Source organism: Sciurus vulgaris, assembly GCF_902686455.1.
Source record: "Sciurus vulgaris genome assembly, chromosome: 11".
NCBI classification, from domain to species: domain Eukaryota; kingdom Metazoa; phylum Chordata; class Mammalia; order Rodentia; family Sciuridae; genus Sciurus; species Sciurus vulgaris.
The window spans coordinates 37,785,049-37,801,825 of NC_136472.1; the positions used below are offsets into that span (position 1 = coordinate 37,785,049).

The 16,777-nt window shown below is 37.7% G+C and overlaps 1 protein-coding gene across 2 annotated transcripts in view; it reads left to right on the plus strand.

The window, feature by feature from the left end:
* Positions 1–16,426, plus strand: part of APIP (APAF1 interacting protein) — a 36,004-nt gene extending 19,578 nt beyond the window's left edge. The window contains exons 2-7 of one of the 2 annotated variants that reach the window (XM_079104676.1): positions 5,940–6,040; positions 10,261–10,309; positions 12,106–12,223; positions 12,532–12,667; positions 15,392–15,559; positions 16,103–16,426. In XM_079104676.1, coding sequence (XP_078960802.1) covers positions 5,940–6,040; positions 10,261–10,309; positions 12,106–12,223; positions 12,532–12,667; positions 15,392–15,559; positions 16,103–16,202 — 672 coding nt within the window. In that variant the 3' untranslated portion in view covers positions 16,203–16,426. Of the gene's footprint in view, positions 1–5,939; positions 6,041–10,260; positions 10,310–12,102; positions 12,224–12,531; positions 12,668–15,391; positions 15,560–16,102 lie in introns of those variants that run through there. The other variant, XM_079104677.1, reaches the window with a different exon arrangement.
* The last annotated feature ends 351 nt before the right edge of the window (positions 16,427–16,777 follow it).

Genomic DNA, 16,777 nt, shown 5'->3' on the forward strand with positions numbered 1-16,777 from the left:
TCCTGTTGAGGAAGTCTGGTCCTAGGCCGACATGTTGAAGATCGGGACCTACTTTTTCTTCTATAATCTGCAGAGTCTCTGGTCTGATTCCAAGGTCCTTAATCCATTTTGAGTTGAGTTTTGTGCAGGGTGAGAGATATGGGTTTAGTTTCATTCTGTTGCATATGGATTTCCAATTCTCCCAGCACCATTTGTTGAAGAGGCTATCTTTTCTCCATTGCATATTTTTGGCGCCTTTGTCTAGTATTAGAAAGTTGTATTTATTTGGGTTTGTGTCCGTGTCCTCTATTCTGTACCATTGATCTACCTGTCTATTTTGGTACCAGTACCATGCCGTCTTTGTTACTATTGCTTTGTAATAAAGTTGAAGTTCGGGTATTGCGATACCCCCTGCTTCATTTTTCCTGCGAAGGATTGCTTTAGCTATTCTGGGTTTCTTATTCTTCCAGATGAATTTCATGATTGCTTGCTCTATTTCTGTAAGGTACGTCATTGGGATTTTAATTGGGATTGCATTGAATCTGTATAGCACTTTTGGTAGTATGGCCATTTTGACAATATTAATTCGGCCTATCCAAGAACATGGGAGATCTTTCCATCTTCTAAGGTTTTCTTCGATTTCTTTCTTTAGTGTTCTGTAGTTCTCATTGTAGAGGTCTTTTACCTCTTTTGTGAGATTGATTCCCAAGTATTTTATTTTTTTCGATGCTATGGTGAATGGGGTAGTTTTCATAATTTCTCTTTCTGAGGATTCCTCACTTATGTATAAAAATGCATTGGATTTATGAGCATTGATCTTGTAACCTGCCACTTTACTGAATTCACTTATGAGTTCTAACAGTTTTCTGGTGGAATTTCCTGGTTCCTCTAAGTATATAATCATATCATCCACAAATAGGGATAGTTTGAGTTCTTCTTTTCCTATTCATATTCCTTTAATTTCCTTGGTCTGTCTAATTGCTCTGGCTAGAGTCTCAAGAACGATATTGAATAGGAGTGGTGAAAGAGGGCATCCCTGTCTTGTTCCAGTTTTTAGGGGGAATGCTTTCAGTTTTTCACCGTTTAGAATGATATTAGCCATGGGCTTAGCATAGATGGCCTTTACAATGTTAAGGAATGTTCCCACTATCCCTATTTTTTCTAGAGTTTTGAGCATGAAGGGGTGTTGTATTTTATCAAATGCTTTTTCTGCATCTATTGAAATAATCATGTGGTTCCTGACTTTAGGTCTATTGATATGGTGAATTACATTTATTGATTTCCAGATGTTGAACCAACCTTGCATCCCTGGGATAAAACCCACTTGATCGTGGTGCACTATCTTTTTAATATATTTTTGTATGCGATTTGCTAAAATTTTATTGAGAATTTTTGCGTCAATGTTCATTAATGATATCGGTCTGAAATTTTCTTTCCTCGATTTATCTCTGTCTGGCTTGGGTATCAGGGTAATATTGGTTTCATAGAATGAGTTTGGGAGGGTACCCTCCTCTTCTATTTCATGGAATACTTTGAGAAGTATTGGAATGAGCTCTTCTTTAAAGATTTTGTAGAACTCGGCTGAGAACCCGTCTGGTCCTGGACTTTTCTTTGTTGGTAGGCTTTTGATGACCTCTTCTACTTCATTACTTGAAATTGATCTATTTAAATTTTGTATGTCCTCCTCGTTCAATTTAGGCAATTCATATGTCTCTAGAAACCTGTTGATGTCTTCGAAATTTTCTATTTGGTTAGAATATAGATTTTCAAAATAGCTTCTAATAATGTTTTGTATTTCAATCGTGTCTGTTGTGATATTTCCTTGTTCATTCCGAATTTTGGTGATTTGGGTTTTCTCTCGTCTTCTCTTTGTTAGAGTGGCTAAGGGTTTATCAATTTTGTTTATTTTTTCAAAGAACCAACTATTTATTTTGTCAATTTTTTGTATAGTTTCTTTTGTTTCAATTTCGTTGATTTCAGCTCTGAGTTTAACTATTTCCTGTCTTCTACTACTTTTAGTGTTGGTCTGTTCTTCTTTTTCTAGGGCTTTGAGCTGAAGTGTTAGGTTGTTTATTTGTTGATTTTTACTTCTTTTATTGAATGCGCTCCATGAAATAAATTTTCCTCTAAGTACTGCTTTCATAGTGTCCCAAAGATTTGATATGATGTTTCTTTGTTCTCATTTACCTCTAAGAATTTTTTAATTTCCTTCCTAATATCTTCTGTTATCCATTCATCATGTAATAGCATATTGTTTAATCTCCAGGTGTTGGAGTAGCTTCTGTTTTTTACTCTTTCATTTATTTCTAACTTCAAACCATTATGATCTGATAGAATACAAGGTAGTGTCTCTATCTTCTTGTATTTGCTTACATTAGCTTTGTGGCATAATATATGGTCTATTTTAGAGAAGGATCCATGTGCTGCTGAGAAGAAAGTGTATTCGCTCTTGGTTGGATGGTATATTCTATAAATGTCCGTTAAGTCTAAATTATTGATTGTGTTATTGAGATCTATGGTTTCTTTGTTCAATTTTTGTTTGGAAGATCTGTCCAGTGGTGAGAGAGGCGTGTTAAAATCACCTAGTATTATTGTGTTATGGTCTATTTGGTTTCTGAAATTGAGAAGGATTTGTTTGACATACATGGATGAGCCACTGTTTGGGGCATGGATGTTTATGATTGTTATGTCTTGCTGATTTATGGTTCCCTTAAGCAGTATGTAATGTCCTTCTTTATCCCTTTTGACTAGTTTTGACTTGAAGTCCACCTTATCTGAAATGAGGATGGATACCCCAGCTTTTTTGCTGAGTCCATGTGCATGATATATTTTCCCCCATCCTTTCACCTTTAGTCTATGTGTATCTCTTTCTACGAGGTGAGTCTCTTGCAGGCAACATATTGTTGGATCTTTCTTTTTGATCCAATCTGCCAGTCTATGTCTTTTGATTGATGAGTTCAGGCCATTAATATTCAGGGTTATTATTGAGATATGATTAGTATTCCCGGTCATTTGGTTCATTTTATTTATTTATTTATTTATTTATTTATTTATTTATTTATTTATTTATTTATTTATTTTGAGGCGACTTGGTTCTTCCTTTATTTGACAATCTTTTAGGATGGTTCCTCCCATTGCTGATTTGTTTCTTTGTTTTTCATCTCTTCCTCATGGAATATTTTGCTGAGAATGTTCTGTAATGCTGGCTTTCTTTTTGTAAATTCTTTTAGCTTTTGTTTATCATGGAAGGATTTTATTTCATCATCAAATTTGAAGGTAAGTTTTGCTGGGTATAAGATTCTTGGTTGGCATCCATTTTCTTTCAGGGCTTGAAAAATGTTGTTCCAGGCCCTTCTAGCTTTTAGGGTCTGGATTGAAAAATCTGCTGATATCCGTATTGGTTTCCCCCTGAATGTAATTTGATTCCTCTCTCTTGCGGCCTTTAAAATTCTGTCTTTATTTTGTATGTTGGGCATTTTCATTATAATGTGCCTTGGTGTGGGTCTGTTGTAATTTTGTATATTTGGAGTCCTATAAGCCTCTTGTACTTGATCTTCCATTTCATTCTTCAGATTTGGGAAATTTTCTGATAGTATTTCATTGAATAGATTGTTCATTCCTTTGGTCTGTTTCTCTAAGCCTTCCTCAATTCCAATAATTCTCAAATTTGGCCTCTTCATGATATCCCATAGTTCTTGGAGATTCTGTTCATGATTTCTTACCATCTTCTCTGTTTGTTCAACTTTGTTTCAGGTTAAATATTTTATCTTCAATGTCTGATGTTCTGTCTTCCAGGTGTTCTATTCTATTGGTTATGCTTTCTATGGAGTTCTTAATTTGGTTTATTGTTTCCTTCATTTCAAGGATTTCTGTTTGGTTTTTTTTCAATATCTCTAACTCTTTATTGAAGTGATCTTTTGCTTCCTGTATTTGCTCTTTTAACTGTCGATTGGTGCGATCATTCAGTGCCTGCATTTGCTCTTGCATCTCGTCATTTGCTTCCCTGAGCATTTTAATTATGTACATTCTGAACTCCCTTTCTGTCATTTCTTCTGCCATGCTGTCGTTGGGTTTCATTGATGTAACATCTAGATTTGTTTGCAGCATTTTCTTTCCTTGTTTTCTCATATTGTTCAGGTATCAGTTGACCGCTGTGATATTGCAGATTTCCTCTATTGTCTTATAATATCCCTGAAGATTTCTATTATATCCCCTCTTAGTCTTCAGTAGCCTGAAATCTTGGAGGAAGTTGATAATGCAGTGATCCACAAGGGAGCTGACTCCCTAGGGGTGGTGGCCTCCTGGTGGGGTATATTCCCTGCTAGTGGGCAGAGGTACCTTCACTTGCTGATGAATGGTCATCCAGAAGGGAAGTAGGTTGTGGGCTGATGCAAGACCAGTTTGGGCCTGTGTCTCTGATTTTACGGTCCTTTTGGGAGAACCTCACCCAACGGGGAGGAGTCATCCGGTGGGGAGGTCTCGCTGGTCGGTTTTCCTCCCAGAGGTTCCGTTCAATTCACAACTACCGCCTGGGCTGGGCAGCCTTCTTCTGCAATGTTCCCAGGGACCCGGACCTACCTCCTGGGCCTGGAAGCCTCACCCTTCACAAACTAATCTCCTTCGGCTGCCTTTCCTCAGAGAAGCTTCCTGCAGTCCTGAAGCCTTCGCTCCGCCCCTCAGTTTGTCTGTGGGGCCCTTCCACCAAGAAGCCGTCTAGGACCCTGCTCTGCACTTTTCGCCTGGCTATGCGGCCCCTCCTCTGAGCAGCCACCTGGAGCCCCTTACAATCGCTCCGAGTCCCAGTGACCCGCCACACGCCTTTTCCTCTGGCAGCCACCTGTTGTTCCGTGCGGTCGCTCTAAGACCAAGTGACCCACCACGCACCACTTTCTCCACCAGGCAGTCACCCAGAGATCTGGTGCGTCACGAGTCCCAAGAAACTCACTGTGCACCTTCTTGTCCCCGACTGCCTCCCGTAGCCCTGGTGCAGTCACTTCGAGCCCAAGCACCCCGCCGCGCTCCTCCTCCTTCTCCAGACAACCCCTATGTTCAGGAGCGGATGCTCTGGGACCAAACCACTCACCACGCTGTTCCACCGGATAGCCGCCCAGAGCCCTGGCGCAGCTGTTCCAATTCCAAGCGACGTGCCGAGCCGTATTTCTCCTTCTCCTCTGGGCAGCCCCCTGTGTTCAGGGGTGGTCACGTTCAGTCCAAACAGCTCACAAGCACCTTCTCCTTTGGGCAGCCTCCCAGAGCGCGGGTGGGTTGCGCCGAGTCTAAGCGCTGTGGTGAACAGCCACCTCTCCAATGCTCCCAGCTGTGTGCGATCACTGCTCCCGAGGGGGGAGGGGCGCCTCGCCGGCAGTTCTACTTTGCAAAGATCCCTGCTTTCGGGGCTACCGCCCTGTCCGGGGGCTACCGCCCCGTCCGCCTGCCCAGTGGGAAACACTCACCCGGCTGCTTTGAGTTGGTCCCAAGTCTCTCAATATCTCCTTTTCTTGAGTCCTGCGTCCACGCTGCTCCTCCGGATAGCCGCCCGGAGCCCTGGCGCAGCTGATCCAATTCCAAGCGACGTGCCGAGCCCGTATTTCTCCTTCTCCTCTGGGCAGCCCCCTCTTCAATGCTCCCAGCTGTCTGCGATCACTGCTCCGGCGGGGGGAGGGGCGCCTCGCCGGCAGTTCTACTTTGCAAAGATCCCTGCTTTTGGGCTACCGCCCCGTCCAGGGCTCCTGCCCCGTCCGGGGCGCCTGCCCAGTGGGAGATTCTCACCCGGCTGCTTTGAGTGGTCCCAAGGCTCTCTATATCTCCTCTTCTTGAGTCCTGAGTCCTGGAGCAACACGGAACGCAGCCACCTCTAGTCCGCCATCTTGAATCTCAAATGAGCTTCTTATTAGAAATATCAGCTGAAATAGTTATTTGATGAAATATGCCTATTTTAAATTTTTTTTTTTTTTTTTAAGGACAATGAACATCCAAGATACCTGATCCCAGAACTTTGCAAACAGTTTTACCATTTGGGTTGGGTCACTGGGACTGGAGGAGGAATTAGCTTGAAGCATGGGTAAGTTTCTGGCTGGCTTATCTCTGGGAATTTTCCATATGAGCAGACCACAGGGAGCCTAATATGTGGTATGTCCAAAGAGCAGCTAAAGATAAGTTCTATGTGATACTGAATGTATTTAGTTTCTAAATAATCAAATGGCTATTTGTATAACTAAATGGAACCAGTGTGCAGAAATAGTTATAATAAATACCTGAGGATTTATGAACTGCCCTGCCATTTCTAATCAGTATTTTTTCCTCAGTTCTTGGAGTACCAAAGTTAGATCATGTGTTGCAAGTATGTCCATATGTCTGGAATTATAAAGATCCTTTCTAGGTAGACAAGATTTGTTTCAAAGTTCAGATACTTATTTTTTAAAAAATATTTTTGTTTTAGTTGTAGATGGATACAATACCTTTATTTTATTTATTTTTATATGGTGCTGAGGATGGAACCAAGTGCCTCACACGTGGAAGGCAAAGTGCTCCTCCACTGAGCTACAACCCCAGCCCAGATACTTATTTTAAAATCACTCAATACTGATTATTAACCATTAAAATTGTAAAAGTTATGCTTTGTTGAGTCAAAAGAAAGACTATGTGCTAGTCTAAATATATGTATCATTATTTATGGGACATAGCACCTGCTGAGCTTTATTCCTCAGAGGACAAAAAAAGAGGTATTGGACTTGTATCAAACAAAAAGAATAAATAGTTCGTTAGATTGTTCATTAGATTTATTCAGTGTCTTTCCTCCAGGAAGATGAAGAATAAATACCCCTACTAACAATGAAAAGAAAGATTGTGGAGTCTTAATTCTCTCACAGGTTTATAAAATAGGGTTAATTTTTTTCTTCTGAAATATTTTAGGAATATTACTGTCTGGAGACTAAATGTTTAGCTGAGTGACATTGATGACATTGATATATTATTTATCCTGATCCACTTTCTTTAACAAAATTGGATTGTTAAAAACATTTATATGCTATGAGTGTGAGTGATAGATAGATAGATAGTAATGCCCCCAAGGAGGCTGCATTGCATAATAAAAAACAGATATGAAATAAAATCAGAGCGTTTTGGACAAAAAGGATTTTATGACATTCCACAAGATGGTGCCATTGTAATTTCACCTGCTTCAAATTAGTAAGTATAAAATATTAATTGATCAATGGGAAATAACAGGAGTGGCCTTGGTCAAAAACAGGCACCGTTGTGGATTAAGCATGCACTCAGAGTCCAGTAGGACCTTCTTCCACTGGTAGATCAGTGTGTCCCTCTGTGCCGCCCTGTTGCTATCACCCCGGCTGCTAACATGTCAGTTCAGTTGTGCGTGATTTCGAATGATTTTGCCAAAACTTTTCAAGTTGATCTGCTCACAGCAGACTTTATGCTAACAACAATTTATTCATTTCACTTACCATTTAGAAGCTGAGTCACAGTAGTTGGTTTCCCCACTGTATTATTTATAATAAATCATATTCTAAATGTTACCTTTAATTAGCTGCTGTTTGCATGTGTGAGAATAGTTTTTGTATGTACAAAACAAAGCTGTCTCTCAAACTGAGCTAAAATAACCATTTCTGACTCTTAAAAAATATCAGAGTTAAAATAGAATACAGAACTCAAGAGGGTTTTTTGTTTTAACCAAGTCATGAAGACTGTTTCTTTCTAGCAGAACTTTCCTACTCTATGCACTGTGTGTGGCCACCATAAACCACTTATTGGTACATCTTTTAAAATTAAATGGCTTTTTATAGCACTACCATCAATTTATAGGAAAGTTGCATCATGTGTAAATACTTTTCTATAGATTCTTACGGGTGAGGAGCTCCTCCTGGAGGTCACAGATAGAAAAAGCCACAGTCTCATGGCACTATTTGGAACTGTGCTAAATTTGAGCTTTACAGACAGAAATAGATATTTTGGAGTAAAATGTTGAATTTCGTTTCTGATATTTAAATGACTTCGTGAGCTCACATCCCTAGCTTTATCAGCAGTATCATTCTCATGTCAGTGATAGTTTTGGTTTTCTTTTCTGCCTGTTAAGGCAAATACATTTGGAATGTGTTTTCAGAATAGTACTGACAATAAGCCCTTTGGCTGATCCTGAGGTTTGCTAATACCATGCCAGCTTACCCCCTGATTTGTGATATGAAAAGATGTATGTAAGAGATAGCTAAGGACAGACTTAAGAGGTAAATGAGAAGGAAGAAATGGAGGACTAAGAAAATAACAGTAACCTAGGTAATTCCAGGACACTCTGCTACCATTGTGTTTAGGTTGGGTCCTCACCATTCAAATTTTACATTTTGTATTTTCACAGTGTAATACTGATAGGTGTCAGAGACACTAACCCTGTTTCTCACTATTAGGATTACAATTTAAACCCATATCATAGATGAGATCATTGAGTCATAGTAATATCCTAACGATTTTTTTATGAGCAGAGAATAAATAAAAATAGAAGTGACCACAAATCTATTATGAATTATTGTTTTTATTCCCCTGATTACCACATAGTGAAAGATCAGGGAGAATAGAGAAGTAAATCCCAAATCTTAATACCTTAAAACTCAAAATTCTTATGTGTGGCTTACAGTACCAAGTAAACACTCACTGAGTCTGGCATTTTTCCCTCCTAAAATAAAAGCCCTGTCATCTTTGTATTTATTCTGCTATCTCTTTCTTTGTAGGTGTTAATATGTTTTGGCCTAAAACCCATTTAGCTAATCTTTTAATTGCCCAAAGTTGATCAAAGTCTAAATCGATTTCCATTTTACAAAGGCAGTAATAAAGACCAATTAGATTGATAAATCACTAGAGTAAACAGAATAAATACCCTGGGTTTTCCTGCGTCATTGATGGGTTTTATTTGCTAGCAGGCCATTTTGTACTTTATTTTGGTCTGTTCCCAGGACTGCATAAATTTCTTCCTATACCAAAGATCTATGAGTCCACTTACCTGTGGAGGTGAGTAGATGCCATACTACCCAATGATTCTAGATTCTTTTGTGTTACACAAAGAGAAGAGTTTTAGATGACTGCTCTTTGTAAAAGGTCCCTTTTAACAGTGATTCCTACCCATTCCACTGGTCCTGAGGAGTGCCCTCTGTTTTATCCTGAGCAGCAGAACTCTAGAACATAGCTGCTTTGTGAAACCCGTTGCATGCATGCAGCTTATTGTGCATTGGCCTTCACTCATATTATCAGGCATTGATTTTCTAGACTTAAATTTACCAATGGAACTTTAAAGAAACTTTATTCACCTCACATTTTGTTAGTTCCAAATCTACAGGTTTATTAGTAACCCAAACTTTGATAGACCCTCATCCTAATTTTCACTATGAAGCATTTAATATTTGTTGAGTGTCCCTATGTCTGTTCCTCAGTAGCAGAAAGCATCAAGTGGTGCTGGCATTTTCTTGGTTTGTGTTTATGTGACAGCTCATAAACACTTTCCACAGCAACTGAAACTTGCAAGTGAGCCAAAGAACTCTTGATTAGGGTGGAAGGAGTATAGAGAAGATTTTGAAATTAATTTGCAAATCAAATTTGAGAGTGCCTTGTAGAAAATGGTAGAGTGTAGCATCTCCCTTAGTACCATATCCTGTAGTAAAGAGATCTCCACATGTGGCCATTCTTATATTTATACCTTTTTGCATTTGTTTTAGCTTCATTATCAATTATTTTCCAAGATATGTGCTTATCAAACAGGATAGAGTTCTATCCAAAACACTATTATGCTGTAATTTAATAATCTGCCCAGCAGAGGTCTCTGAACTTCATGGTTTGTAGTAAGCATTTCAGCAATAAAATTAAACCTATGTCTTTGCACACAGAAATCTCCTGTTGAGCACATTTTCCTGATTGGATTTTAGAATAGCTGTATTTCACATATGATACGATGAACTCTACTTACATCTTAAGATGCTAAAAGCTTACATGTTCAGATTTTTACTTCTTCCAACTAGGTAAAAGCCAGGTCAACACTGATTTTACAACCATAAAAAGAAATAAATGTATTTGAAAAACAAACAGCTACTAGTTTTGTGTTATTGCCAACCAGCATTACCAAGGCATTAAAGTACTTTGGTGTTCTCTCTATGCTCCTAAATCCTTAATTAAACCAGGAAACCATATAAACGTGATTTATAAATAACATTAATGATTGTACTGCAAAGATATTTTTGTGGCATAAAATTAAATAAATACAATTTCCATATTTTGTGTTACCAGCAATGAAATCTACATTGCTCCTTCAGGAGTGCAAAAGGAACGAATTCAGGTATGGTAATGGTCCTTTTTTAACCCAAATGTCTTGTCTTTTTCTTCTTGACTATTATTTTATGAAATGATTATGTTAGTTTTGAGGGGTAGTTATACTGTGATAATTTAAATAACTAATCACAAACATTTGTTGAGTAAAAAAATATTTATTGAATAATTTAATTTTTGAAAGCGGTAAGTATCCTCCATGCAACCAATATAATAATCTCACTACCAATAGGTAGAGGGCAAAAGTCAATAGTGTAATTGTAAATCATATTAAAAAGTGATTATAATTTTGTAGCCTTAAGCGTCTTGCTATCTTTATCAGGTTAGTTGGGTAATCAGGTTACTGGTTTCAGATGGCCCAAACTGATTCTCATTTCGTGTTAACAAAACTATTTCAATTTTATGTTATAAAACTTCATTTCAAAGTTTTGAGAAGTTTTATTTTATATTAATACTGGAATCAAGCCCAAAATCTTAAGATAAACATATAATACTTCTAAGGCAAGAGAAAAGAAAATATATTTATTGTGGTTTGTAGTAAGCTCTGACAAAAGTTATAGATCAGAAATACACATGCATTACTAAGAAAAGTCTGCAGGTCTATATGGTTCCTTTAAACCTGAAGTATAAACCAAGTGTAGTGGCATACTCTATAATCTCAGTTGCTCAGGAGGCTGAAACAGGAAGATCCCAAGTTCAAGGCCAGCCTGGTCAACTTAGCCAAGATTCTGTCTCAAAATATTTTTAAAAGGAAACTGGGGATGTAGCTCATGGTAGAGTGCTTTCCTAGCACACTAGAGGCCTTGGGTTTGATCCCCAATATTAAAAAAAAAAAATACTTTAAGAATAATATACTTCATTGAAATCAACCTTTCTGAATGCCAATTATGTTTCTCAGGAGATAGGAAATTTTTACTTTAAGATTATCCTCAATGTGGGGAAAAAGGTACACATACATTGCTGGTGGAACTGCAAATTGGTGCAACTGATCTGGAAAGCAATATGGAGATTCCTTAGAAAACTTGGAATGGAACCAGCATTTGACCCAGCTAACCCACTCCTCAATTTATACCCAAAGGAGTTAAAATCAGCATACTACAGTCACACAGCCACATCAATGTTTATAGCAACCCAATTCACAATAGCTAAGCTATGGAACCAACCTAGGTACCCTTCAACAGATGAATGGATAAAGAAAATGTGGTACATATACACAATGGAATATTACTCAGCCATAAAAAAGAATGACTTTATGACATTTGCTTGTAAATGGATGGAACTGGAGATTATCATACTAAGTGAAATAAGCCAATCCCCAAAAATCTAAGGCCACATGTTCTCTGATATGCAGATGGTGACTCACAATAGATGTGGGGCAGGGGGGGAGAAGGGAGTGGGATGGGAATGGGAAAAACAGTAGAATGATTCAGACATAACTTTCCTATGTTCACATATGAATACCTGACCAGTGTAACTCCATGTCACATATAACCACAAGAATGGGAAGTAATACTCCATGTATATGAGACATATGAAATGTGGAAAAAAAATTGTAACACCCATCTGGGAATGTTGTTTTATTTAATCTCCCTGAACTATAGTTGAGAAATCACAGGGCCAAATTAAGCTAAATGAATAAAATGACATTAGCATCATTACATGTATATTAGTTTTTCCTATCAATTTTTTTCTTCACATTGTATTTTTAAACTCTCAAGAAGGGAACTATTTTTATTTTTCAATAAAAAGGGTGCTTCTAATCGATATTTTTAAGTCATCTTTTTCTTTCTCTCCTTCTCTAAGTAGCCGGAAGACATGTTTGTTTGTGATATAAATGAGCAGGATATAAGTGGACCTCCAGCATCTAAGAAGCTAAAAAAAAGCCAGTGCACTCCTCTTTTCATGAATGCTTACACGATGAGAGGTATGCCGGAAATGCCTTTGGCACCAAGAGTATTTGCAGAGTGGGCTCCCCAGTAATAATAGTTCTTATTTTAGTTAACATTTCTTGAATATGTATCCTGTACAAGAACATTAATTCATTTGGCTCTCACATCAGTCTTTGAAGAATGTCCAGTATTACTCCACTTCCCCTCCTACCTATTTCAGGCAGTGTGTGTGTGTGTGTGTGCGTGTGCGTGTTTGTGCGTGTGCGTGTGCGTGTGTGTGTGTGCTCTTTAAAAGCTATAATTTGTCTTCAGTAAGCATGGGACCTTATTCTTCCTCCTCCAGGAGCAGGCGCAGTGATTCATTCCCACTCTAAAGCTGCTGTCATGGCTACCCTCCTCTTTCCAGGACGAGAGTTTAAAATTACACATCAAGAGATGATCAAAGGAATAAGGAAATGTACCTCAGGCGGGTATTTTAGGTATTATTGCTGTCATTTTTTTCTTAAATAATTTGAAATTATTTTTCCTTTTTGATAAATAGGATACTGATCATTTATGTGTATAAAGAAATGCTGTGGGATCTGTGTTAAATAATGCCCCACTTAATATTACATTTCCAGATCTATTCTCAGTGACACAGATCCTCCTCCACTCTTCTTCAGCCATGGTAAATTACTAGCAACATGAATAATGAAATGTTCATTAAAGTGAAGTGAAAAAAAAAAAATCCTTGGCTGCAATTTCTTTAGAAGTGGAAAAATCCTGTCCCTATATTGAGGCACCCAAAGAGCAAGATCTACCCACCTTCACTTTGTCTTCAGGAGGTCTGAACTGCCTCTAGAGTCTAGAATTCATGTTGACCCAGTTTAGCATTTCTAGAATGTTTTCATATTTTTTAAAAGTTTTCTACTCATTTTAATTAAGTAGGTCTCTATGTTTTAGAATTTTTCAGCGTGGAAGGTAGCTTGGATTGTAAGTGTAGAACAGTGACCTTCTAGATAAGCTTAAGTAAATCCTTCAGCCCACAAAAAAGTGGTCATTATTCGTAAATCTAGAATATTATGGCTTGAAGAAGCAGGTTCTTGGTGCCCCGGCACAAGCCAAGCCTTGCCTTTAAATTTAGTGGCATTCTTCCTGAGATGTCACCCTTCTTGATTTCCTAAGGGCCTGGTGGCTTGCCTTGTTTGGAGGAAAGCCGTGCCAGTTTTACCATGGTGTGCTCATAGCAGTGTCTTCTTGTTATTGCAGGTAGTAGCAACTGCACAAACTGGTGTGCTGAGAACTTAATTTGATTTCAGTTAATATTTGTTGTGTGCCTAAAGCATTCCTCACCACCACGAAACACCTGTTTACTAAAGTTAAATATTTAAATTGTGGAAAGCGCACGTACTGGAGAAAGGATAGCCTGTGTTGCCCTTTCCGTCTCTGGGTCTCAAAGGAGAAGCCACATGGTGCTATCAGTTTCACATGCATTTGATTGCTTTGGTGAACAAATAAAAGTAAGTCAGAACAGTGTGGGGAAGTGTGAGTTAGGAGCAGAGCATAATAGAGAGACTCTTGAATTTTGTGGAGAAAAGAATGATATCAATGAAACAATGCTATTTGATATATATAACATACATTTATATATATTTTCAGTGTCAGAATTTAAAGAATAAAAACGTGTGGTGGGGGGGCTAGGGATTGGACCCAGGGCCTTGCACTGAGCTATACCCCCAGCCTAAAACTCTTTTTAAATGCCCTTTGCAATTTTATTTTGGCTTTGTTGGGAAATGAGTAACAGGTTCATTATCACAACTCAGGAGGTAGTGATATTTTATCTGCATTTAGGGAGAATCCTAAGGATCTAATCAAAAGAAGCGTTTGTGAAAGCTGGAAGAAGGAAGAAAGGATGGAGCTTTGATATTCTCTACTCTTAGTTTTATTTAAATCATCCTTAAAAATAGGGGGGGGGGGGCGCTTAAAATACTTAGCTTTTGCCCAGGGAAGTCAGCATGTGCGATCGTCGTCCCTTTTGGAAGCAACGTGCCTGGTGAAGTGAACAGAGCACAGTGGTCAAGGAACCATCCCCGTTTCCTGTTGAACTTGCTGAGATCAGTGTCCTCCCTGTGAGGTGGGCGATTGGCTTGGATTAGCTCTCAAGTCCTATTTTGCACTTGGAAATATTTCTGATGAGTGTATGCTAGAGGAAAATAGAAGTTGTGGTTCTCCTGCACAGTTTTAGGAAAGATTTTGAACTAGCAACTCGTTCCTTCCGTGTTTGAGGATGTTTTATAATTCTGTCTTCATCTAATGTTAAACAATGGGCAATTCCTAACTATTAATGATAATGGTTGGCCACATGATTAATCACATGACAGATACTTAATCTATACCCACCCTAAAGCAATAATTTCTGGTACCACTTTAAGTAGAACTTTTTTTGTTGTTGTTAGGTTTACACACTACAGAGATGGGAAAAGGCAGATATTACATTAACAATGTAAGGGAAATTCTTGTGAAAAGGAAAACTTGTCTAAGCTTTATTTGTTTCTAAGTGACTTCAAGAAATAGACTTAATAGATTTTATTGTAACCAAGTTTTTTCCTTGAACATTGTTACATTCTGTTCTCATCATAAGTATTTACTGAAATAAAGTAGAAATAAAAGAAGTTCTGATGCTACATTTTTGAGAATATTCATACCTTTAGTAGTTACCTCTAGAAAGTTTTTCTTATCATACTGCCACAAACCACACCTATATTTATTGATTTGTCTGCCTAAGACACTTTGGAGTTCTACAGAAATAAAACACAATGATCTTAGATTGTTGGGAAATTCCTACTTAATATTTAGTTCACTTTTTAGTCCTATCAACACTTCTGATTCTAAGATTTTCCTTCTTCTATTAAAAATATTATGATTGTCTCTGCTTCAAGGAAATACTTGTATGATCTTGATGGTTTCTTTGTTAGATTTTGGGATACTATACAGATTTCTACCACATAGACTTAGGATTGTCTGCCAAATTCCCAAGGTGTCTTTTGATACAGATATTTATGCAAGATACACAGAATAACATGCAACATCTTGTTCATAATTTGGAATGACTTTCCAGATGTAAAGAGAATATTTAACTGGTTACTTGACAAAATTACATATTATATATGAATACCTTTATTTATTTTAACGGAAAAAATGGCTCATTTTGTCTATAATTGTAGGTATGATGATATGTTAGTGGTACCTATTGTTGAGAACACACCTGAGGAAAAAGACCTCAAAGAGCGAATGGCCCGTGCAATGAATGAATACCCCGACTCCTGTGCAGTCCTGGTCAGGCGCCATGGAGTGTATGTGTGGGGAGAAACGTGGGAGAAGGCTAAAACCATGTAAGTGTAAATCAGACAGTTGGGATAAGTCACCATGCCCTGAATGTGCAAATGAACAAAAAATGTGTTATGATTTAAAATGAAGGGTAATTGTCGTGTTTCATTGGTCAAGTGGGTTTAAATTTGAAGGGTTGATCGTTTCCAGATATTTGATTTTTACTGTGTATTGATTCATTGAGAATTATTTACTGGATGATCCAATATTTGGGAAGGCCCTGTGGACAGGTAAAAGGGAGACACAGATTCGAAATAATATGCCCTATTTCAAAAAATAGCACACAGTAAAAACTATAAATTCTTGTAAGTTGTCTGTTTAAAACCCTCTTTCATTTCCTGAGAACTATATGACATGGTTGCCTGATTCAGTATGACTCCTTTACATGTTTTTAAATTGTTGAGAGCAAAATATTCTTATATGGGGGAAATACGCAGGTACTAGGAATAAAGCCCCGTTAACTGGATGGAGAAGACGTGGTTATTTAGGATTGGAACTCCATTTCAGTAAACACCTTCATTTTTTTCTTTTTGCTTTTTCTCTTCCAGGTGTGAATGTTATGACTATTTGTTTGATATTGCTGTATCAATGAAGAAAGTAGGACTTGATCCTACACAGCTCCCAGTTGGAGAAAATGGAATTGTATAAGCCAAACAAGTTTAATTATGCAGATGTAAAACTGAACTTGATTATTATTTCAGTGAAACCTGATCATTTTTTAAATGAATTGAAATTTTCCAAAACACCATTAATTTGTCACTAAATACTACAGATGATCACATTTAATCTTTTCTGACATTGAATGGTATTTGCTCATATTCTCCTAATTTTAAATGACAAGACAGTGGACTAAAAGTGTTTTACTCAGTGTGCTTTATGTTTAAAATCTGTGACAGCAAAATATTTGTCTACAAATTAATACCTTTTTTATATGCATTCAGAGAATTCCTTTTAATCTTTAAAGCTGCTGGTGATAACAGAATTCATAGTAAATTTTCATGTAATTATGAAATGAGCATTTTCTTGTTTTAATGTTTGTACATAAAATTTATGTGAAACATTAAGACCTAACGTATCCCCCATATTTGATGTCAAAACAACTTTGTAGATCTCACCTATAAACAAGCATTGCACTCTACAGGCTGAGCAGCCATGATCAGAAAACCCAAAATTCAAAACTTTTTGAGCATAGACATTTGCCACCAACCTGTGACTGGTCATGG